At 51.0% G+C, this 23,644-nt stretch overlaps 1 protein-coding gene across 2 annotated transcripts in view; it reads right to left on the bottom strand.

The window, feature by feature from the left end:
• The window catches only part of NOTCH2 (notch 2), a 79,027-nt gene extending 60,422 nt beyond the window's left edge, over positions 1 to 18,605 (bottom strand). Inside the window, exons 1-3 of one of the 2 annotated variants that reach the window (XM_040704449.2) lie at positions 18,436 to 18,605; positions 10,492 to 10,573; positions 588 to 847 (exon numbers count right to left, since the gene is read on the bottom strand). In XM_040704449.2, the coding sequence (XP_040560383.1) occupies positions 588 to 847; positions 10,492 to 10,573; positions 18,436 to 18,517 (424 nt within the window). In that variant the 5' untranslated portion in view covers positions 18,518 to 18,605. The remainder of the gene's footprint in view (positions 1 to 587; positions 848 to 10,491; positions 10,574 to 18,435) is intronic. The other variant, NM_001252033.2, reaches the window with a different exon arrangement.
• Between the last annotated feature and the right edge of the window lie 5,039 nt (positions 18,606 to 23,644).

Raw genomic sequence — 23,644 nt, 5'->3', positions numbered from 1 at the left:
CTTATATGTTACAATACCTGAAACAAAATTAACTTGCTGGTTACGGGAGAAAGCCTGTAACCTATTTATGCATTACCAGCAAGATACAGAACGTTGTGATTTATAAAAATAACCCATGACCTGAAATCGTACCACACTGCCAGTCACTCTCTTGTTCTACTTTCCCTTCAAGAAAGGGAGGTGGGAATTTCCATGCTTCTCCTCAGGCAACCAATTAACATTTTCCCACTGAAAGATTTTGCTGGCCAAATTGACTTCATTTTCTCTAGAAGGTAGATTGTGAATTAAAATTCTAACAGCCATTTCAGGATAGCTTCTACAGTCAGTTTTCCCACGGGGACAGCCCCACAAGACATAAATATCTTTCTGTTTATGTGTAAAGGGTATGGAGTTTGACCTTCCCTCCCCACCCCCTTTAGCTCTTTTATTTTTTATTTCTTATTTTTATCATGAAGTCATTTGGACTTCATCTCATTTCCTGTGCTGGAGCCATTAAATTTGAGAGCAAGCTGCAACTGCCCCCAAACGTTCTAGGACAGGGGAATTCACAACTGAAGGGGTCTGAAGGCACAAATGCAGAATCCCACCTGTGTAACCTGGAGGACAGACACACTCATATGTTTCCTGGCTGTGAGGATGACACGTCCCTCCATTCAGGCAGGGCTGGGACACATAGCAGATGTGTGATTCAGAGTATTGACAGTCCTCTCCTGTGAACCCTGGAGCACATTTGCAGGTGGCCTTTCCTATCAGAGACGTGGTTTCACAGGTTCCCCCATTCTTACACGTATTGCTTTCACAGGGGTTCCTGTACTGGCAGTAGTCTCCAAGATAGCCTTCTCGACACCTGCAGTAGAAAAGACATTATCTGTAGCACATTCACCTTAAGCTTTGGTGTCACGGGAAGATATCAAGAACGAAGTCCCCCCCCACCATCTAAGTTCTCTGAATTTACCATAATTGACAGTAACCCTGGCAGTCCCAGGTGATAAAGCTACAGATGTGGCAGACGAGGCCTTTCTCCAGGATAGAGCAACGTTACGGAGGCAGCTGAGAACTGAAGTTCAAACTCTGAAATCATTCACTGCAAAACGAGCCAGCACTGCCTACAATCACAGTCGCATTTGACATCCGAACAGCTTCTCGTACTTCCCTTCAAAACCTCAGAACAAACCCAAGTGCTAAAGAAGTGCTGAGTAACGACCAACTCCTCGCACCCATCCCCACTCGAAGCACCGTCCCTTTTCAGAATGAAACCCAGCGCTTTCAGAAGCAGGGCCTAACACCGGCTATCACCCGTCTCCCAAAGTACTCATAAAGCCCGTCCAAAGGCAATGTCTGAGGGGCACAGGATTTCGAGCAGATCCTTCCCAGTGAGACAGGAGTGCCGTGCTATCCTGCTGATAGCAGACGTGGGGCCGCGACGTGCCGCAGCCTGCCCTGGGTGAGCAGCACCAGCACTGCAGGCAGGTCTCCCACGCCCCTGGTGAGCACCCTGACGGCAAGGTCACCGTTCCTCCCTCTCCCACAGCAAAGAGAATACACACACACACACACACACTATCTATAACCGGGGTAATATTTTATACAAAGATCTGCGATTACGGAATAATTGCAGTTATTTCTCTCTAACCTAAACTTATGTCAATACAGTCTGACTGTGCTTGTCAGCTGCAATCCATCTTTTAACTGGCCTTTGTACCACAGATTTTTCCATTTGATTTCCAGCGATACAGGACCCGGCCTGCAAACACCACCTCCGTGCCACCCCCTCCCATTTGTTTCTTCCGGGCAGCAGAAAGCTGTAAGATGGTAATGCTGGATAAAAACGCTGCCTTCACACACACACAGTGTGACCGCCCGCTCGCTGCTTACCCTGCAGAGCACAGCTGCATGCTTTTACTGCTCAGAAACCTAAGACACGCACAGCCTGTGAAAGAGGACACGCATTTCACTGCACAGATTGAGAGGAGAACATCAGCTATGCTTTCCTCCAGGACGACACAGATGCCATTATGAAATCAATGAGTTATTCACATCCAAAGAGAGCTCCACGAAATGCATGAAGTCTCCAGCTAGCCCCAAGACAGGAATGTAACAGTGAAGCCTTTGCCTTAAGCATTTCAGAATGCACGGTGGATAATAAGCCTTAAAATTGAGTTTAAATCAAGGAATGGCCATGAAGCTCTGTTTCCAGAGGGGCCACGCTACGGGGGCCTGCTCTCATTCCTCTGCTATTTAACACTTCTATCAATGAATAACAAAGGAAAACATCGATGCTGATCAAACTCGAAGGCGAGAGAGAACACAGGTTCTTGACAGAGGAGCACAGACTGCTTACCAGGCCAGTTCCAATGTGAAACGTATTGCAGCACTGCAAAGTCACACGGGTACAGACAAAGAGCCATAAAGCAGTCACCCCAAAACGGGATACTGATGTAGGAACAATGGGATGATTCCCAACAGGCAGTAAATGAGATCATGCTACACCTGATGTCTGCAGAGCACGGCCACTGTATTGGTTTTGGTGCCTCCTCTTTAAGAGGGGAGGATTGAAATCATTCAAAGAAGCCAACGGTAACGATCGATAGAAATTTGGGCACAAAGACAGACTCAGCTCTACATACCAAAGGGAAAAGGAAAGGAGACGGTTAATCAGAAGCCCCATAAAGAAGCTAAGGTTCAACAACAGATCCCAGTCTGAAACATACACATACAATAAGACGTGGAAATCAGAAGTCCGAGCTACATAAACCCCAATGAGAAACCAGACAGAAACTTTGTTTTCAGACACGGCCTTGCATAGAGTCTGAGCAGCAGAGAGAAACAACTGGAACAACGCATTTAAGGTTGCAGTGGAATTTCTCCATCGCTCGTGCTTGTTTAAAAGCACACCAGGATTGGCTGCTGCAGGAGGAGCATGCACGCTAGTTCAAACACAGCTATTCAGAGACGCTATTATCTGAGTTACGCAACAGGTCATTACTAGATGACCACAACTGTTTTTTTCTCATGTTAAAACGTATTAACCGGCTTGAGCTGTACGGCGAAAGCAACTCAGTCATATAATAGATGTGCGTAATCATCATTTACCATTCTCCACGCCCAAATTAGGCTCCTTTCACCATGCAGTAATACTTTCAACTTCATACCCAAGAACAGACATGAAAGAGCAGCTTTTGCAGGGTAAGGCAGGGTTAAAAGAGCCTGCAAGCACTGAGACAATGCCATTTGCAGACTGCCCTCTGCCTCGTGCTGTCCTCGCTGTAACAGCTAAAGGCTTGCAGCACTAGCTGCTGCAACAGCACAGGGGAGGCAAGCTGTGTATCCTAGGCCTAAAGCACGGCTGCTCTTCAGGGCTGCCATTGCAAATGTTCAGACAGAAATCAGTCTGAAAAGCAGCGGGCTGCAGCACGGCTGTGCAGGAGCTCCATCACATAGATCTGGCACCCAGTAGGCACAGCTGTGCCAGAAGCTGCACGGCAGCACAACTCCCACAGCATTCACAGCTGCACTCTGTGTGCTGGGCAGCTCTGCTCCGAGCCTGTCCACATGGCTACAGCCACATCATCGTTCTGGATATCTAGACACGATTAATTGATGGGTAACATCAAATGGAACTTCTGTCCCAGAAGGCTCACAAGATTTCAGTATGGGGATTCTTGGATGCACCGCGGCCGGGGATTTGGGCAGCTGAACAGCACATCAGGACCCAAAGCAGACAGCATCTGTTTGCTTTCTCTCATGAAAGAAAGAGTAACAAAGCAGAGCTTCTCAGCACCCCTCCTAGGACATCTCATCAGGCAAACAAGAGGCTTCCAACACTCCTATCCGCTCCAACAAACACAAAACTGACCAAAACACACCTAAAAGATAAACCCTGAAACGCCTTTTCATTTGAAGGCTGTAAAACAAAATAGAACGTCTAGAGAACATCCCGTGTTTTGTCCCTAAGCAAATAAACCACCTCTGGAAGCTCCTCTCCCACTCAGGCCAGCATCCAGGGACAAGCTAAGTACACCTCACTGTTGCCCCCAGGTAAGGGAGAGCCAAAATGCTGGCTAAGAGCAGTGCTGGTAAGCTCTGACAGGAGGGCTGAGACCTGTGCCCAACACCAGCACTCGGACATCACCCACAGCTGGCCCAGAACTCCTACGTGGCCCTCCTGGTACAAAGGGACATGGCTTAGAGGGCAATACTGGGGGTGAGTGGATGGCTGGATTAGATGATCTCAGAGGTCTTTTCCAACCTTAATGATTCTATGGTTTGGTAAACGCAGAGGAGTGCTCCAAGACCAGGCTTGTTCCAGGATCTTCTGAGGCTAATCAGAAAAACACGCACTCCAGCAGGGAACAGCAAAAGCTCTTTTAATTTAAGCTCTTTACTTTCAGATAAGGCACAGCCTTACGGAATATGCCAGAGAGAACATGTCTCCCTGTGGAAAGCTGCTAAGTCAGGTACACCCAGCCCTCATCCCCACCGTTTCGCTCTCCTGATTAAGCTCTCCATCACACAGTTATGCAACTTTCCCCTCCAGCAATCCAGCACAATCCTTTCTGAACATTAAAGAACAGAAAACCTGCAGTCCAGATTTTCAGCCATACCTCCTGTCAACAACACTCCTATGGGCACAAATGCTGGCGATTCAGCTCTGAGTGCTGGCGTTGCCCCCGATTCACGTTGGGCACCAAATGGTTTCTATAAAGACAGAGGCAAACACTGAACAAGAAGCCCAGGCTTCTGAAAGTACACCATTATCCTCTACTCCGTTCAGAACCCCAGCAGCACTCCAGCTTCCCACTACTCCTCTTTAGTTCTCACCCCATCTCTTTAGGAACAAAAAAAATAAAGCCTAACAGCCCAACCACTTGCCTACAGTGCAGCTTCAAATTGCAGCAGCTTGCGTCAGCTCCAAGCGACATGCTCAGAACAGGAAACCAAATCTTGGCCAAATCAGAGCCACTGTTTTCCCCTCAGTTTTCCATCGAACGCTCAGAAAAAGAAACAGGAAGATGAAGTTTGTTCTGGCCCTTTCTGGAGAGCCACGAGCTCTCTAACCTACTTCAACGGGAATTTCATCTTTTAAGAACAAATTTCACATGCAACTTAATTCAAATCATCATTTCTGAAAGCTGGAGGGTTTGAAATGGGAAAATGTCCTGTGGGCTGCATCAGCTATGCAGCTGCTTCTAATTAAAGCTTCTCCTTTACTCTCTCTGGGCTACTTTCCAGCACAAATACTTTAGTCGGAGCTCAACCCATTTTTTTTCCTCCTTTTCAGCTCCAGCCTGCCTTTGCCTCAGCACAGGCTCTCATGGAGCTAAACAAGAGGCGTAACAACAAAAATGAAGGTATTTATCCCCATCTGAAGTATCCACATACCTACAAAGCCACATTCAGTCTGACCAGCCCTACGAAGTGAAAACTGGAGACCCCCAAAAGCTGCGTTTTTTGGCTCTTCTGCTATGAAAGTACACTGAATTTACCCCCCTCTTTTCCTTTGAAAAAGCTCCAGGAGAATGTGTCTGCTCTGGTGGAAAAACCCTCTCACCTGCCACGTTCTATCTGCCTGCTCACATTCATCAGCTCAGCCCCTACAGTCGAGCTTTAACCAGGCTCCCAGATGTTTGACTGTCATGGGAGTTTCCTATGCGGGCCCAGTGATATCATCCGGAGATGCACAGAAGGAAGCAGATGGCTTTAATTTAAAACGTGAAGGGAAGAATTTCCTCGTAGTTTTGCTCCTACCCCCACCAGCCCAACACTCCCCTCGCTTTGATTGGAAGATGCCTCAACAGCGGAGGGAAAAAAAAAGCAGGCTGATGACTAACGTGAGAAGGGTCTCAACTATTTCGCTGCAGATTTTAACCAGACTTCCTTCAGGCTCCCAGCTTCTGACTCCCACACCTACACCTCCTCTCAGGAGGGAGAACAGGATCCTCTGGTTAGCTTAGTAAGCGTTCCTTCCCATGTCTCAAGGCTCTCGTTTATGCGTCATACTTTGAATGCAAACCATGGGATGGGACGGCCTCTCTGTTCTGCGCTTAAAGCAGCACACAGCTATTGTCTCTAGCCCACAGAAAGCACTTGCACTGCATTCTGCCTGGCCGTGTACCGAGGAGGAGCAGCAGCTGAAGCCCGAACGAGCAAGATTTAGCTCCCTGTTTTTTGACCACCTGAGCTCTGAACAGCCCTCGGTGCACATGAGTGAATCACAGCAGAAAGTTCTGATCAAGTGACTCGAGCCTCTGCTCTTCCCAGATCTGATGTGGAAGCGTGTGTGTACGCTCCCCCTTTCTCCTCCGGCCCGGTCTCTAGGGTCTCCTTTAGCTGCCGAAGGGAGACCAAAGGAAGCAGGAAAGGGCAGTCCATTCTCAGAAAGGGACAGCTTCTCAAATTTTGTATTTAGCCTTTCTGGAAAACTCTCAGACCTCATCCTGCCACCAGATCTCCTATGGGTATTCCCCATTGACTGGTCTCAAAGGGATTAGTCCCTCAAGACCGCTGCTGAGAAGATATGTGCTGCAGTCCCTGAAGCAGTTTTAGCCTAGGATCTTGTCTTCAGTCCCAGAAGTCCTCATAAATGACTTCTGGCTCAGATGTAAGACAATCCAGCTGGAAAGAAAGGTGGGTCAAAATCCCAGCATGGGGGCTGAAATTACTTCAGGGGCTGGGTTAGAAACCCCGTGCCACCACGCTGCCCCCTCTCAGTTTAGCTCTGAGGTCCTGCTAAACCTGTACCACACAATTAAAAGCGTGCACAGAACCGAGCACGCAAACAGAAAACACATTGCTCACCGAAGAGGCACAAAAAGCACACAGCTGCACAGAGCCTGACAGCTTCGGGCATAAAGGACGTGCTGTGGGATACAGCCCTTTTGGCATCAGCCTGCTTCAACAGCCTCCAAGTCTGACTAAGCACAGCAAATGAGCCACGGTAACTACCGCGCTTCTTACCACCAGCCCAACAAAGGGCGAGTGCTCAAGCAGTACTTCAGTTTGCATGGAGATATTGATATCCTTTCTGGACACACACAGAGCGCAGCAGTTGTAAGGTCAAAAATTCAGTCTTAAAAGCCTATAAAACATGAGAAGCGGCAAGGCCCGGCCTCCTCCCCCAGGCCTGGGGCACCCCTGCCCCAAACTCCCTCCTTTCTCACTTCTGCTTCTCTCGCTGGCACAGTCTTGCTTCTGCTCCCTGCCACTGGGGCACAGGGGAGGGAAGCTGGGAGAGGCCACAGCTGCCAAACAAGGGGAAACCAGCTAAGCTGCTGCTTGCTGCAGGGCCCTGCCGAACATCCAGCACGGAAGGCCACAGCCATCTGAGTTACCACATCCACCTGCTGCAGAGCCGATCCCAGCGCTAAGAGAACAGGGGGTAGCACGGCCCAAATCTCTGCTCTGCTTGTCCTTGAAACTGCTGCCTCTACCCACAGCTTCTCAGCCTGCCTGCAATGGCAGAAATATTATTGCGAGATAGCAGTACTACCCCCCAGGCTCTTCCTACTACTGCTTCCCAGCCATCCGACAGCAGGGAGAGGAGGAGAAAGGGCTTTCCCATGATGTTCACAGTTAGAGCTAGGCAGCAGGCCGTTTTCCTGATTATTCTGCTGGAGATGAGAGTATGCAAGAAGGCTCCCTCGTGCTTAACACTCCGGTGTACCACAGGGTGTCTAGAGATGCCTTCAGATAAAACATACTGCAATGCAAAACCAAGCCAAACCACAGCTGAAACCGCTTCTAGCCAAAGCAGGACTCAGAAGGCTTGGAAGGATGGGTTCCCTTTGTAATGCTGTAAGACACTCTCATTTCTATTGCAGATACGTCCCTATTCCTTGGAGTAGGGTCTGAGTCCTCAGCACACCGCTCAGAATGGGTACAGAACGATCTCTCCAGCAAAAATTCTGCCCTTGGAAGAAGCAAAACACAGGAATGCGTAGTTTTCTAAATATAAAACCAAAGTCAAAGAAGGTCAGTAATTCTATCAAACAGTGCCACAGAATGACAGCCACGGGCCTGGAGCACTACCAGGGGAACTGAGCTACTTAAAGGGCACTCGCAAGAGCCGTATGATAAAGACCCAGTTCCAATTTCCTTACAAGGGTCACAATCGCCGTTCCCACAACAGAAACCAGACCCAGCAGAATAAAGGTTTCTCAGAAGAAATCTTGCTCTCTTTTAAAGGAGTAGACACAACAGGATTTTCTGACAAAGGAAGCTGTCACTCGCTGCTTTGCCAAGTATTTAGACTACATGCTTTGCTTATCAGCGCTCATGTTACCCACATCTTATTCATCACGTGTGATTACTCCCAGCGCAGGCTCTTCTTCAGTTGTTCACTTGTTTCTTACAGACTGCGGGGTTAAATGGATAGACTGACCACACACGGGAACAACTCTGCCGAGAGGAGGTACAGAAAGAGGAAGAGAGCCTGCTGTAAGAGCTCACTGCCCAGCAGAGGAAGTACTACAGAAAACCTGGAAAAAAAAAGTGGAAGGGGTGGAGATGTAGCTGATCAGTGAGCTATCCCGCAGACCTAAAAGCCAAGCAGCTTGCCTTATTAATAAGTTCTGTTTCCTGAACAAACCGTTGCTACGCTCAAAGGCATCAGAGATTCAGAAAGCCATTTAGTTGACAACACCAGATAGGAAGTTCCTCTATTCAGAGTTCCTCATCGTGCAGGAACAAAAAAAAAACCACCCCAAAAACCAAACCAAAACAAAAACAACCAAAAAGTTAAAACTAAAACAGGATGCTGATCAGCCTGCTAAAGGTAGAGTCTCCATAGCTGAGGGTTGGTTCTTTTGCTCTGGTTTTTGTCTTATTTTTCATTGCTTTCTGTAAAAAAGTTCTTGAGCCAGAACTAGAAAACAGACACGTATTCTTCTCTATATATCAACCGTTTCAGTTACTCTGGTGCCTGCAAAAGAACTCAGCTGTTACATAAAGGAGAGGTTGGCTTAAGACCTGCAAGACTGCATTAAAGGGAGGAAGGCAACATCAGAATTATACATGATGTTACTGCTGCACGTTCTAAAGAACATGAAGAATGGTCAAATCTACCACTGTGATAAATGTATTATGACCCAGACTGCACTACAAATACTGAAAAAAGTTAAACCCTCAAACAAACTGAGTAAACAGTCCAAGACATGGTTAACAGGAACATGCAACTTGGAGAAAACGTCCTTTGGAAGGTATGAGCAGCACCAGCATCACCACCAGTTGTGTTTATTGCCTCTGTCACGACCCACATACTTTGCCTGCAGACTCACACACTGAGGTACTCATCAGACAGACCTACTGACTTGTCACACTTTCTTGTTTCAGTCTTAAAACAGGGGTGAAAAGTAGGAAAAGCTCCAACTGAGTTTCAGAAGAGCAGCTCATTTCTGTTGACAGCAACCTAAAGCAATAGGAAGGAAAGGCCCAGGAAGCAGTAAGAACTGGATTTAAAGAAGATAGCAATAGGGAATAGTAAGTTACATATTCACTTCTTTGTGACATCAGGTATTGATTTCAGACTGCGAGGAACTCCAACTTTGATGGTTTCTCTTTGTGTGCCACAGGTGCAATTTAAGTAGCAACAGGTTTGGTGCATCATATTCACAGAAAGAAGCAAAGAGTGCAGCCGAGGAAGATGGATACGTAGAAAAGGGTGAAGAACTGAGTCGTGTGTTAGCTGGGCTACATCAACAAGATAAAATTCACTGATTAAAGAACGAGAGCATTAAGGAAAGAAGGATTAGAAAACAGCACAGTTTGCACTGGTCAAGTAAAAAAGGTTTAGAAAGCAAATCTATTTGCTGTAGATGTAGTAAACAAGCCCAAACAAACAAGCCTTATCTTTTTTGCAAAATAATTTTTAAAAACCTATGTATTACAGTTAAAATAGGTGAACTTCATTTAAACAGACGTGATCCCATTCCTCGGGCACCACTCACTCTTCCAAAGCTCCTGCTGATGATCAGTTTTCCGCACAACAACAAAGCGAAGGCACCATTAAAGATGGGTGTCAACGCTCAGCAAAATCAATTACAGGATAGAGATAGGTGTGGGTGTTTGTTTGGCCTTGTTTGTGGCTCCCATGTTACTTTTCCAGCACACAGAAGGGAAGTGAACTCAAGAATATTCAGTTTGGGGCTGAGGCTCTGTAAGTTAACTCCAGCTATAGGATGAGGGGCAAGTTCTGATTTAACACGCAGGTCTCTTGAAGCAGTGTCTATCTCTGATCAGTTCTGCCCCTCTTCCCAACCGAAGGGAAAGCAATCAAACAGATGAGGTCCAAACAAATCTGGATGAGAACTCCAGATTTCTTACCTTCTAAGTTAGCACAGAAGAACTGATGCACTAGCAAGAAATACACACTGTGTTAAAACTGTTAACGCTGAATGGACCTGGGAAGTCAATCTTAACAACTCATACTTCTTTTTATGACCCCGAATGAAAGCACACTGACAAACGAAACAATTAGGAATTAAAACAACTTACTTGCAATATCCTGTACCATTCTGATAAGGAATGCATTTTCCCTCATTAACACAAGGCTTGGAATCGTCCATACACTGCAAAGCTGAAAGAAGAAAGAAAAGAAACGGCACAGAAGTTAATTTGGTAGCAATACGTGTCAAGTCAAAGCTTCATTAACATATTCTGGGGAACGAAAATCCTATAGCTGAGAATTTTATAGGACTGGAACAAACCCAAAGACACTACCATACAGTTTAATTTAAACCCTGGCAGCATTAAGAAAGACAGAACGAAAGAAGAACCAAACACAGATTTGCTTATCAGGCAACTAAATGTATCCAGAACTTCTTATAGGTAGATTTTCAAAGCCAAGCACAGAGTGATTTCAGCAAGCCAGGTATAACCACATCAGCACTTTGAATATTTTGCCTTTAGTGTCATACAGTTACTACTTCCTGATCAAAATTCTGCAGTGAAACTCTCCAAAATGAGAGGCAATGACTCCTAAGCCTCCTTTCAAAGTAACTTCAGTTCTTCCTTCCTTTCTACTCTCTCTCCAGGGACACTTGGCATTGAGATATGGTCACCTGTCCCCCATAAGCTCCCCTGCTATAAGTTTCTAGCAATCCAGACAGCAAAGACTTTGGTATTCACGAGGAGGAAACCCTGAGTACCTCAAACTTCTCATTTTCAGCACGGTGTTTTACAGAAGGCACTAAGCATCACATAGCTCAGCGCCGAACAATTTCCCTCCAGGTTTACTGCAACTTGTAGTGACATCAGTTCTGATGGAAGCGACACTGCAATGCTCATCCCCTGGCCAGGATCCGAAGCAGCAAGCTGGCTGTGCTCTGAAGGCAGCAGATGGGTGAGAAATATGGAGCAGAGGGCACTCTAGAACCACAGAGGTTTAATCAGTCCATCTAGACCAGAGCCTGCCATTCGATTAGCACCGAAGCAGCGGGTAAAGCTCTAGGAATCAGAAGATGTGGGTCCTATCTCAAACTTCACCCACGCACCCAGAAGTCCTGTCCTCCTGCTGCCCCCACCCAGGGTCTTTTGGGGTATTTCACAACAGCCCTGGTGCACGTAAACAGGTCACATGCACCACGAGGTGCAGTGCTTCATGCCAGCAACCCCTGTAGAAGACAGCTAAATCAAAGCCAGGGGCATTAATAATATTTCCCACACACAAGCACGCCTGTTTCCTGTTAACTCCATTTGTGAAAGTGGGGCACTTGGGCAGCACTGCTCACGCAGAGCTCTCAGGAAATGAACCGAATTCCACTCGGAGCCCCTTTCAGATAACCTCGGGGTCAGGGTTACTAAGCGACAGAAATATCAGCATGGATTTCGTATGGCATTCCCCCCCACGGCGGTCAGACGCGCTTACACTGATCCGCACCTGTCTGACAAGTTCTATCCCATTCAACAGCAGCATCCACGAGCCTCCCAACCTCAACTGCTCCTGCCAGAAAGCAGAGGTGCAGCAGCTCCTTTCAGAGCAGGAATGAGCCGCAGCACAGCTCATTCTGTGCTCAGTGGAAGCTGAAGAAGGACTGGTAACGATCGGACCCCTCGGCACACCTATGTTAAGTGTGAGATGCTGCAAGAAGGGATGGCAAAGTGAGCCTCGAGGAACCGGGAGGGAAAGAGAGCTGGTATTCCCACCTCACTGCCTTAACACTCCGTTAGCTTGCACTTTTTAAACCGATCAAGCCAGTGAAGCAAACGCACAGAGGATTATTTCCTTTGTGCCCAGCTTTCAGACGGGATTTTGTAACCCCTTGGAGCGCCCGCATCCCCAGTGAGAGCTGCCCGGCCAGGATTTTGTAACCCTCGTGGTAAAAGCTTAACCAGCAGCTGGCCGGAGCCAGCCAGCTGCACAACTGCACCGAGCAGCACGGCACGGCCACGGCGCGGGGCTCCCAGCAAGGATCCCATCCAGCAACCCCAGCTCTGCTTGCTGGGCCACGCGTGGCTACCGCAGAGAGGCTTTGGGAAAGTAATCATTAATTTCCCCCTGGTTTTTGACAAATTCTTTTTGCCTCCAACTGCTGGCTTAGAGGGTCATTAAATGACCAGCAGCCCTTGGAATTCTTTAGCAGGGATGAAGAGCGGAAGGCAGGCAGCTAAATACATATCGCATATTAAGACTTAGAACTGAACAATGCTATAAAAGACAAAGAAAAATGACTTCTGCAGCTTAAAACAGACTGAACAGAGATGCGTTGAAACCCGACCAGAACCGAAGTCAATATAAAAGTACCGATGTTCCAAAATGAATATTAAAAGCAACACGATGACTTCTCTTCAAAACAACAGAAAAGAAATCACGGGGGAAACTGAAGGCTGCAGTTCTCACAGCAGCATTAGCATTTCTGTGCACAAAGCACTGCCTTCCTGTATTTCATGGTATCTTCAACAATTTCACAACGTGCACCATTTCAACACCGCTTACTTTAAAAGCTGCTTTCCTGCCACTGCACTACTCTGTGCTCGTAAGTTAACAGCATCAGAAGCCATCTTCTACCTCAGCCAGCATGAGAAGTTTGCTTGAGACATCCAGTACTCCCACTAGAAAGGTTTTGTTGTGTACAGCATGAGATGATACTCTTGTTTCTACAAGAAAGTCAGCCACTGCCACCACCTCTGCTGTCCAGGCTGGGATGGAAGCGCTGCTTTTGGCTGTCCCTCTTCCGTGCTTAAAAAAGAAGGTTAAAAGCAACGGGGATTGTTTGTTGGGTTTTGCTGGCCCTGCCCCAGCCTCACTCAGGTGTGCTGCAGGCCTCTGTGGGGAAAGCCCAGGGCTCCCCAGCGTGCCACCCTACCAGTCCCATCAGGCACCATGTAGGCAGATGGGGAAATCACCCCGTGATGATCAAAAGCTGCCCGAAGCCCTTATGGTGAAGTGGGCAGGCCACCACTTAGGGAGAGAAGTGTTCAATTTCTAGCGTGCGTTCTAGATAAGCTTGAAAGGCCTCTAAGATGAGGGCTCTAAGTGTGCCCGAGACAAATGCTATCAGCAGCACGACCCAGCCTAGGGCCCACAGACCCGTGCAGAATGCCTGCACATAGGCCCAACTTCATCCCATTACATTAACTACATACACCAGGATTGCTCTCCAAGGCCTGAGTGCAGCACAACAAGCACGGGCACAAAGTGTTACCCTCAGAACATCCATTGGATGTGCTGTGACTCCAAGCATCCGAAGCAGAACACAGAGTTAGCTGCGGTAAGGTTTAGCTCAGGCTTCATCTTTTTGGCTAAAGAGAATGTTAAAGTAGAACTAGAGGAAAAGAAGTTACACTTCTGCCTCGTTGTACTTTAAGGATGCCAAGATGATCTGAAAGCTGTGATTTGGTTTCTGTTCTTCACCTGCACGCTATAAATTCAGACTCCTTCCAGGCTAGGAAACTGAAAGAAATAGCAAAGAGTTGGCATTAGGAGCTCAGCTTTAAAGGGAGAAGGCTGCCACTGGGAGACAGAGCCATGACCAGAAGAAATCCGAAGGGGCTCTGAGGCAAGCACTAAGAGGACAGCAAGGCCAACACGCTCCTCACCTGAGAGCTCAGAAAAAGTCAAGCAGAAATAAAACCCTGAAATACCCCACCAATGAATGCTGCAAGGAGGAGATGTTCCGAAGCCGGTAGCTCTGTGAAGCGTGGCCGATGATCCTGCATCTAAGAAGGCTCTGACCAGTGGTTTTACTGCGAAAGGGGAAATGGATCCTCTGACAGAGCCTGCTGGACCACTGAACCACGATACAGCCTTCTCCACTGAATGACACTGCATTGCTCTCCCTCTTCTTCCTGCCCACAAATCCTCCATTAAGTTTATAGAAAGTCGGTATCTTTATATCTAGACATCTGATACATTTGGCTGCAACTTGGCTCTAAGTGCACGCATTGTTTTCTGGGGAAAAGGTTGAAAACAACCTACTTCTCACATGGAAGAAAAGAAAAACTATGGCATTGAATACATGAAAGAAAACGAGAGGGCATAATATAGTTTCGATGGGATTTAATCACCACAACTGCTGCCATCACACAGCAGGAGGAAGGAGAGAGGGAATCGGAGCCCAGGGCTGGCAGCAGCATGGCAGGAGGCACGGGAGTCACGTCTGCCAGCTCATCAGCTCTGAAGTGCCACCAACACAGCCAGAAACCACGGCACATCAGGGCAGCACGGGAGTGAAAAACTGCTCCTGCTTCCCTCCAGGATAGCAGAGCGTGGAAGCAGCAGCCGCCAAGCAAACCCTGAATGAGGAGCAATTCCAGAGGAAGGCTGGTAGCTTCTGTCTGTGCCGAAAGGAGCAGCATTCCTCTGCAGCAGCAGCTGGCACTGCAGAGAGAGAGGGAGCCGACTGCTCAACGAGATGTAAGGAATAATGCTGAGAGTGCCCTGAGATAGCCCGGTTGTGAAGGAAAACCACAAAGGAGAGAGAATTAATTACACGATACACTAAGCTCCAAAGATTACAGTTCAAGTAAGATTATGCATTGAGGAAGAAGTCACTCATTTCTCGCATCATCTGTGGGGCTGAGCAGAGCTCAGAGCTCAGCTCACGAAGGAATTCAGCCTCTGCACCCTGGGAGAAAACCCCACCATCTAAACTGGTTGGGCTTCTTCTGCCAGCTTCTCCGGACTTCAGAAGCGTAAAAACCCTTCAGCAATGTGCATTTAAGAGGATTTCAGAAGAACGAGGCGGTAAGAAGAGATTTGGTTTTAGAAATCCAGCCTTTTTTCTTTTAGCGTGAGCTCAAGAATTACAGGAACTGGCAGGAACGGCTCATCTGCCCTCTTAAAAGCAGGGCTGGCAACTGCTGCCCAAACTCACAGGTGGAAACGAAGTCCTTCTGCATGAGGTGCCACCCCAGCAGCCAGCTGGAGGGCTGCATTCCTAGCGGGGGCAGCTCGCACAGCACTTCTCCTGCTGAAGAACTGCTGATAAAAGCTGAAGTTCTATCAGACACTGAATTCAGGATGAAGTTGTAAGACGGTTCAAAACCTTGCCAGTAATCGCATCTTCCATTTCCTTTCACAGCTACTGCTCCCTTGCCTTCCCGTGTTTTCAGTTTTCCAGACAAAGCCCAAATGCCTCAAATCCACAGCTGCAACATAAAGCATTTAGTTAAAAAAAAACCCAGCCTCAACACAAAATGTAGGGAAGGCAATTAAAGTGCTGAGGAGGTATTGGTGTTTCTATGGAAATCTGGCAGGCAGAAGCCATGCTTGCGTGTTCTCCGCAGTCTTCCATCATTCTCCAGCACTAAATCTTTATTAATTCGAACATGACGAATGCCTGCCCTGTGAAATGCCAGCCCGCTGCTTGCTGCTGCTTCCATCGCAGCCCACACTGATGTCAGAGCAACAAGATGAAGGCTCGCTGCGTGGAACAAACAGCAGACACCAGTGCCGTTTGGGGATACAAAGCTCTTTTCTCATCCTCGTGCAGGCTAAAAAAAGGACATGTGCCCTAGGAACAGACTATTTTCTAAACAGAACCGCCAATTATTTCTGCAGCCCTCAGAGGACCGCGTGTTTAGAACCATCCAGGCAATGCTTCTGGATGGGCACTGACAAGACACAGCCCTCAACTTCTGTTGGCAAGATGATATCAGGATGAATGCACAGAAAATAAGAACTACAGAAGGGCTTTAGATGCTTAGAGAAGTTCTTTCTTCCCCCCCCCCAAGATGGATGCCATTTCCTTAATGGGTCAGAATTAAAGAAGCACTGTACTATCCCTTGGCTTTGCAGCCTTCAGCCACGACTACGAATGTATGCTGCTTGCTTGAAGCTTGAAGTTGCATGCTGCAGCTGTCTGGTTCTGCTGTTAGATGAGATGCTGGTGTGCAGAAGCAGCGGGCTGTCCATGCCCTGCTGCCCTGCCATCACTGCTCCCAGCTGCACAAAGGACACGGGGCTCAATCCCACCCACCCAGGCCCCTCTGACAGCGAAGGCCACATCCAGCCCAAGGCTTCAAAGGCCTTCTGCAACACAGACTCCACTTTGGAAAATGGGAGAGGGTGAACAGGACCAGAACACACTGGAAGGAAACAGTAACTTGCTATAACTGCAGCAAGACACCTAAAAGGAGGAGGGAAACAGCCACGGAAGGCAACAAAGAAACAGAAGAGATCCCAATACCAAATGCTACCAGAGGCACCGGTCCCCTTTTCCCAAACATTCAGGCCTTGAGAACAACTGTGAGAGTGCCTTCACATCTTTCTGCTCTCAGCAGTGCCCCGCAGGAAGTGATGTGAGTGAGCCAGATGCTAATCACGCTCCGTTTTGAAAGTCTAAACCAGCACCATTGATAAGAGCAAATGTGATGCAGTGACACCTTCGAATGATGGAGTCAAACTTGCTGCTCAGCAAACCCCTATCAAGCAAGCAGACCAGCACCGTCAGCAGGATCTCAAGACCTCAAAAGATCCCAAGTGTGGTCCACAACACCTTCGTGGGGCCCCACACACCCACCTGCTCTGCAGCGAAACTGGACTCAGAACTCGAGTTGCTCTCCTTGGCAGTGACAAAGGTTATGGGGGGCGAGCAGGTTGGGCTTTACCAGTGGGCATTCATTCCTGTTTCACTCATCGCTGGCATTGATCAGACAAGGAGCAAATCACCACCATTAACAGTAATTATCAGCGTCCTCACCAAAAGCGCAGGTGTTCCCGCCCCGCCCCAGCTCACTGCAGCTTCAACTGCAGGCTTCTACAAACGAAACAGAGGCTCAACTGGAAAAGCAAGTTGCCCTGCCATTGGGCTCGTATGATGAGGCAGCGCTGAGCCGTCCAAAACCGTGGCGCATCCAGGAGCCTCCCAGTCATTGACCAACAGGGCTGACATCAGAGCCTCGCAGCCTCTTGCACAAGAGCATCAAGACAGCTGTACAGACACCTGAAAATTGCCTTTCCGTGGCTTCAGCTTTCCTTTCTCCACTCGCTGGAGGAATGGAGGTTAGCACTCAGGGTGCCTGGGAGGGCCACCCCGCTCCCACGTGCGGGCAGGGCTGGGGTACGCACTGCAGGTGCCACGCCAGGGTGAGAGCCTCGGGGTCAGCAACGAGCCGGGAGGCTGCTGATATTACAGCCACGCTTAAACCAACAGGCACGGCTGTAGCCTTTGCAAAGCCAGCGTTTGGCCGTCTCCGAACGACAGAACCATTAATGCTGGAAAAGACGCCTAAGACGATCGAGCTCAACCCTCCACCTACCACCAATATTTCTTCACTAAACCACATCCCGTAGCACGACGTCAAAATGTTGCTCCAACACCACCAGGGACGGTGACCCCACCGCGTCCCCGGGCAGCCCATCCCGGAGCATTACCGCTCTTTCTGAGAAGGAATTTCTCCTAACACCCAGCCTACCATCCAGCCTGAGCCTCCTCTGGCACAGCTGGAGGCCATCACCTCCCGTCCTGCGGGACAGGCTGGATGCTCACCGCTGTGCTAACGAGGATCACCACTATACTTGCAGGGCTGGGTAAGCCGTTTGCAGCAACAGCCCCGATGTGCACCGTGCCTCTCCTCTAGCAAGACAACGCGCTTCTGACCTTATAAGACACCTACGCCATTAAGAGCCCTTGCTTTTTCAGTCCTTTTTGAGCAAACCTGGCCAAACCACTCTCGGGAAACAGCTTTTTTTTTTTTTTTTTTTTCTCCTCGCTCCCGATTCTTGGAACGCTTTGCTAACGGACGGCCGGAGCTCAGGGCGGGCGCCGGGGATGCGGCGCTCCTGCCGGCTGCCCACCCGCGGCCGCCTCGGGCCGAGCACGCAGCCCGAGCACCCAGCCCGGCCGAGCGGGGCGCGATGCCCGCGCGTCAAAGCGGCCGGCCGCCCCCGCTCAGCGCAGCCTCCCTCCCCCTTCTGCTCCCCTCCTCCTCAGCGCCTCGCCTCGCGCCTCAGCCCCGGACCCCGCGCCTCGCCGCCTCCCCCCGCCCCGCACTCACCGGCCGCGGGCTCGGCGCGGCTCAGCACGGCCAGCACCAGGCCGAAGAGGGCGGCGAACGCCGGCCCGGCTCCGCGGGCCATGGCCACAGCCGCTCTCCCGCCCGCCCGGCACCTCGCAGCCCGCCGCCGCGCGGAGCGATCCTCCGACAGCACCGCCGATGGCGCCCGCGGAGGGACACGGCCGCAACGCCCCCGCTTCCTCCGCCCGCCCCGCCTCGCCTCGCCCCGCCCCGCCTCGCTGCGCTCCGCCCGCCCGCCGCAAGGGGGCGCTCGCACGGGGAGCGCGCGGCGGGGTGAGGCGGGACGGGCGCCCCGCGACGTGACGTCTCTGTGCGGGTGGGCGCGGGGTCCTAGCGCGGATCGACAGGGGGCCGGTGGGGCCGCGAACAGGGCGACCGCAGGGCTGTGGGGATAGCGGTAGAGGGCAGGGCCCTAGTAGGGCGGCCGGCTGTGTCGGCGGCCACCTCGCAGGCCGCCGGCCCTCGGGTGGCTGAAGGAGCGCCGGCACGCGGCCTTGTCTGAGCCGCCGCCGGGGGCTGCCGGTGGGGCCGCGGCATTGCCGGCCGTGCGTCGCGGCGGGTGGTATCGCCGCCTCAGCTCCACGAGGGCCGGTTGTGCACGCAGCGGGCGGGGCCGGGAGCCTGGGGTGACGGCTGCGCGAGCGGGAAGGCTCTGACAAGTCCCCGTTCCCAAGCAGCGCGGCGGTGGGGAGATGCACGGCGAAGGGCGGCGCCACAGACCCGGCGTGGGACGCCGTCCTGCGGACAGTGCCCAGAGAACGCGGCGTTGCCACCGTCGCAGGCAGGTCAGGCAGCTGGGGCTGAGCCGGGCTCCGTGCCCGCGCTGCTGGCCCGACGGAGGCAGCCCAGCGTGGCCGTGCCGCTCCGTGCAGGGCGGAGGCGGCTGCTGGGCAGAGGCCAGGAGTGCCGTGGGAAGCTAGAGCTGGAAATGGCTTTTGCTGCCAGAGGTTCGCTCCAGCGAGAGTGAGAGTTCGCTTGTGTGAAGAACAGGTGTGCAGGCTCTTAGTGTTATCTCAGCCCCGCGTGTTATCTCTTCGTTGTGTTGAAGCACCCTGTTGAGGTTGGCGAAGCCCGGGAGGAGACACACATTCTCCCAGGGGAGGTTCACAGAAGGTAGCGGCATTATAAAGCACACACTATTTGCTGTAGTGAGGGGCTGCATTCAACCTCGAGAGCCCATCCAGCCCTAAACCATCGTTTAAAGTGTTAAAAATCCTTCTGCTGCAATTCCAGCTCCTCGCAGACTGAGAGCTCTTTGTGTTATGTGCTGACATGGCATGCTGGCCTGCATCTCCTGCGAAGGGAGGATTGTGCCGAGCTCAGGGGAGAGAGAGGGGGGTAATGAATAAAGTCCAGTGTTTTCCCCCTTTAATTCGCTGGGTCTTTGCGGCTCCTCGCAGGCACGGAGCTGGATTGTTAGTGCTGTGCCTCCACGAGGGAAGGAGCCCAGTGATTTTCTCAGGCGTGCCTGGGCAGTGGTTTGCAACTTGGGCCAAACCTCTCCCGCTGCCTCATGCAGCCGCTGGACCTTCCCATCACTCGTGGGCACACAGCAGTGCATTGCAGCTGCTCTGGGAACCTCTGTCAGGCAGTGCTTGCAGCAGTACTGGCGTGCTGGGATCCCCTGAGAGCCTCATGTGTGGGGGTAAAGGCCTGGAGTGTGCCCAAGTCTGCAACCAAGCCCACACCTAGGTGCAGGGACAACTCTGTGCTTGAGATCACACTCTGCTGCATCTGCAGGCTGTGGGGTAGAAGGCAGAGTCCAAAAATAGAGGCCTGATGTTTGTGAGGGAATTGAGGTGTACTGACTCTCTACATGTGAAATTAAGGGTAGAAGAAAACGATCACTAAGAGCCAAGCTGGGAGGAGTCAAAAGAAAGGCAGGAATGTCACTGGAATGGGGAGGGCTTGGGTTCAGTCTTCCTAATGTAGCTAATTTGGGAGGAATTCTGGCATTTCACTGAAGGCTGCAATTTCCAGCTCCCCTCAGTGCTGTGCATTACTCATTATCCCTGACCTTGAAACGGGCAGTGCTCCCTCACTGGCATGCAGCTTGGCCTGGTTGCAAGCTACTTCTCCTCCAAGCTGGGGCAGCACAGCTCATAGGGGCTGACACGTGGCCAGGCAGGAGCAGCAGGGGAACGTGTGGTACCCAGTGACATCCCCGAGGTAAAGCTCAGTCGGTTCCCCGTCACAGACTGGTGGGCCTGCCTCATTAAGCAGCAAGCTGTTTGCATGGGAGTTAAAAATGTGTTTCAGCATTGCATCACCTTACACACCCCGTTACGGTCGCATTAAGAGCACTATATGCAGATAAACAAAGATTCATCACATAGGGAAACCCACTGGCAGAAGTAACACGTGTTGCACTGTGCAGACACAGCCGTGCCGTTTCACTCTGTTTCCCAGCCAGAGATCACCAGTAGCCAATGCTGGGGCTGGAGGACTCGGGCACCCCTTGCTGCATCCCACTGGGTGCTGAGGGCAGGAGGAGGAGGGCAGCTGGAGAGCTGCAGCACAGCAAGTGGTGCCAGCTGAGGGATTAGCAGAGCTGAACAGAGGAGATCTGCAGTATCGCTATTTAAGCAGTAGTGGCAATTAGGGAAATCCTGGCACTTTGGCTGACAAAGGCAGGGAGATCAAGCGGTCAGCGAGCCCCAGCACTGCCCTGCAGTGATGCCTTTGCAGCTTGGTGTTGCAAGTCTCCCTCTGAAACGGCTTCTGCAGCCTGCTCTGTGAAGTAATGGTGCATTCGTTTTGATAGCAGTGGTTGCAGGCTGCTTTTCTGCTCAAGCCCTCGTCACACTTCCTGCACCACTGCTTCAAAGCAAGCTGCCTTGCTGGCCACTGATGAGTGGTCATCCTGGGGTGATGGTGCTGGGCTGCCACCGGAGGTGTCGGGGTGCAGTTCCCACTGTGGTGTGATCCCCAGCAGTTGATCTCTTCTCAGAAATGGGGAGGACAAGTCCTGCTCCAGCCCACGCTCTCTGGCCTGGCAGAGGAAGCCCGCAGGGACGTAGTGCTGGGGAGATGGTGTCCCCTTGGAGCTGCCATCAGAGAAGTGCCCACAAGCTGGGGCCCTGCACCTGTTGCGTGGCACCTTCTGCCCACTGAAACCAGTTGGCTCATAGATCTGAAACTGGGGGCACGCTGCCCTGCAGCTGTGTGCCAGTGCTGCTGTGCTCAGCTCAGCTCAGCTCAGCTCAGTCCACGGGGTGCAAGATGCATCTGTGTCTGAGCTATACTGGGTGAGAAGTGTTTTGCTTTTCCTCTGGTCCATACCTCCCAGGGGTTGCTGGTTTCACCAGCTTTGCAGGAACTCATTGTCAGCCTCCAAATAAATTGTATTTTCTTGCACTAACCTTTCTGTGACACTGTTGGTGGTTCAGGCACTCGAACCTCTGCACAGCACACACCCAAATGACTGCCTTAAATCCCAGCGTTTTCCGCACCCGTATCAAAGTTGCCTTAATTTTACCTGTCTGTGTTTTCGGGGGGGATTGAGTCATACATCCAAGCTTTCTCTTTTGCAAACAGATGAGCTGGAGCTCCATTAAAATAGAAGCTGGGTTCTTTCACAGTTTCAAGAGGGTTAATAGAAATAGGAGGGAGAGAGGCTTCCAACACGGGGTTGGCAACCTTGTGTCCGCACTCCAAATAGCTTGTCCTGTGGCTCATCCCTTACTGTTAAAACTCACATGACTTGGCTTTGGCGCTGATTATCTTACCTGCTAGCTGGTCTTAAAAAAAGAGAAAAGGCATTCCTGCATCAAGGGGGCCGGCTGGGGGGGAGGGAGCCCCCCGCCCCGCAGGAATGCACCACGCGCCCGAGCTGTCTGTGTGCTGCAGTTAATCACGGGGGGGGAATTTTAGCTGCCTGGCTTCTGGGCAGCAGCACCCGCTCCAGGAGCCTGGGAATATTTATAAGCCCCTGGTGGGGCTGTGTGGCTCCGCTTGTGCCGCTTTTACCAAAGTTGGTGACATACAGAGTGGCTGCTGAACTCGTGGGGCCTTCCTGGCTCTGGGCATGCAACGGAGTGAGAATTCACCCAGTTGTGGTTACCTTGAGCTGCTGGGGCTGTACTTGCTGGAGGGAGCACTTAGCACAGACCACCCCTTCCCAAACAGGTCCTAAGCAGAAGGGGACAGGACATGAGCAGCGTTTGTCACTCAGCTCCTGGAGAGGTCTCAGAGAACCCTGGGCTCCCCGTGATCTCTCTGGCTCTGGCACATATTGGCAGGGATGTGCAGAGGTCTCGGGGTCACTGAGTGAGCGCATTATTTCTGCTTCTCTATGCAAATCCTGTGTCTGCTTCCATTTTTGGGTGCCTAGGTGACAGGCGGCAGGGAGGGCACACTTTCAGCTCCGGACTGCGTTAAGATGCCCTGCTCCCAATGAGCACAGGCAGGGGTACATGGCGTGCCGGGGCAGCAGGCAGTCCCTGGGGCACACTGCAGGGCTGGGGAGTTTAGTGGGAAGCAGTGCTGACAGCAGCTCAACATGGGGAAGGAAGAAAAAAAAAGCAAAGAAATGACACAGGAAACGAGTTTATCATCTCCGAGCAGAGCACCAGGGCTCAACCACAGGGGGTTTTACAAACCATGATTCAAAATCACGTTGGGCTTCTCCCTGCAGCCAGCACAGGAGAGAAACCCCTGCAGTGCGGGTCTTAGTGCCTGCCTGCTTGCTATGGCTCTGCTGGGAGCTCAGGAGGGCCCCACCAATTTCTGCTTTATCTCCTGCAGTGAGTTTGCATGCTTAGGCATGGCTGCAGTCAGCTGGGAGCAGCTGCTGCAAGGCTTAGTGCTGTGGGCACAACAGCGTACCCCACGTCCCAAAGGGGACCCAGCCAGCACCTTAGCTGGGGAAACAGGGGGACCCCAGAAGGGCTCAGGTCTGGGAGTGAATAAGGCTGTCAGTAGCTGCTCTGTGCTTGCTGCATTGCAGTCCAGCCCAGCTGCATCGCTCCAGATAGAGGGGATGGGGCATTTTGGGGTGCCCTAGGACATCTGTGGTGTGTTGAGACATGTCACAGTACCTGAAGGGGTCTACAGGAAATCTGTGGAGGGACTTTTTAAAAGGGTATGCAGTGACAGGATAAGGGGAAAGGGTTTTAAACTGGAAGAGGGTAGACTTAGAGTAGATATTAGGAAGACATTCTTTACCGTGAGAGTGGTCAGACAGTGG

Source organism: Gallus gallus, chromosome 8 (genome assembly GCF_016699485.2).
Source record: "Gallus gallus isolate bGalGal1 chromosome 8, bGalGal1.mat.broiler.GRCg7b, whole genome shotgun sequence".
Taxonomy (NCBI): domain Eukaryota; kingdom Metazoa; phylum Chordata; class Aves; order Galliformes; family Phasianidae; genus Gallus; species Gallus gallus.
Note: the sequence above shows the minus strand (reverse complement) of the source record. Positions and strands in the feature narration are given on the sequence as shown.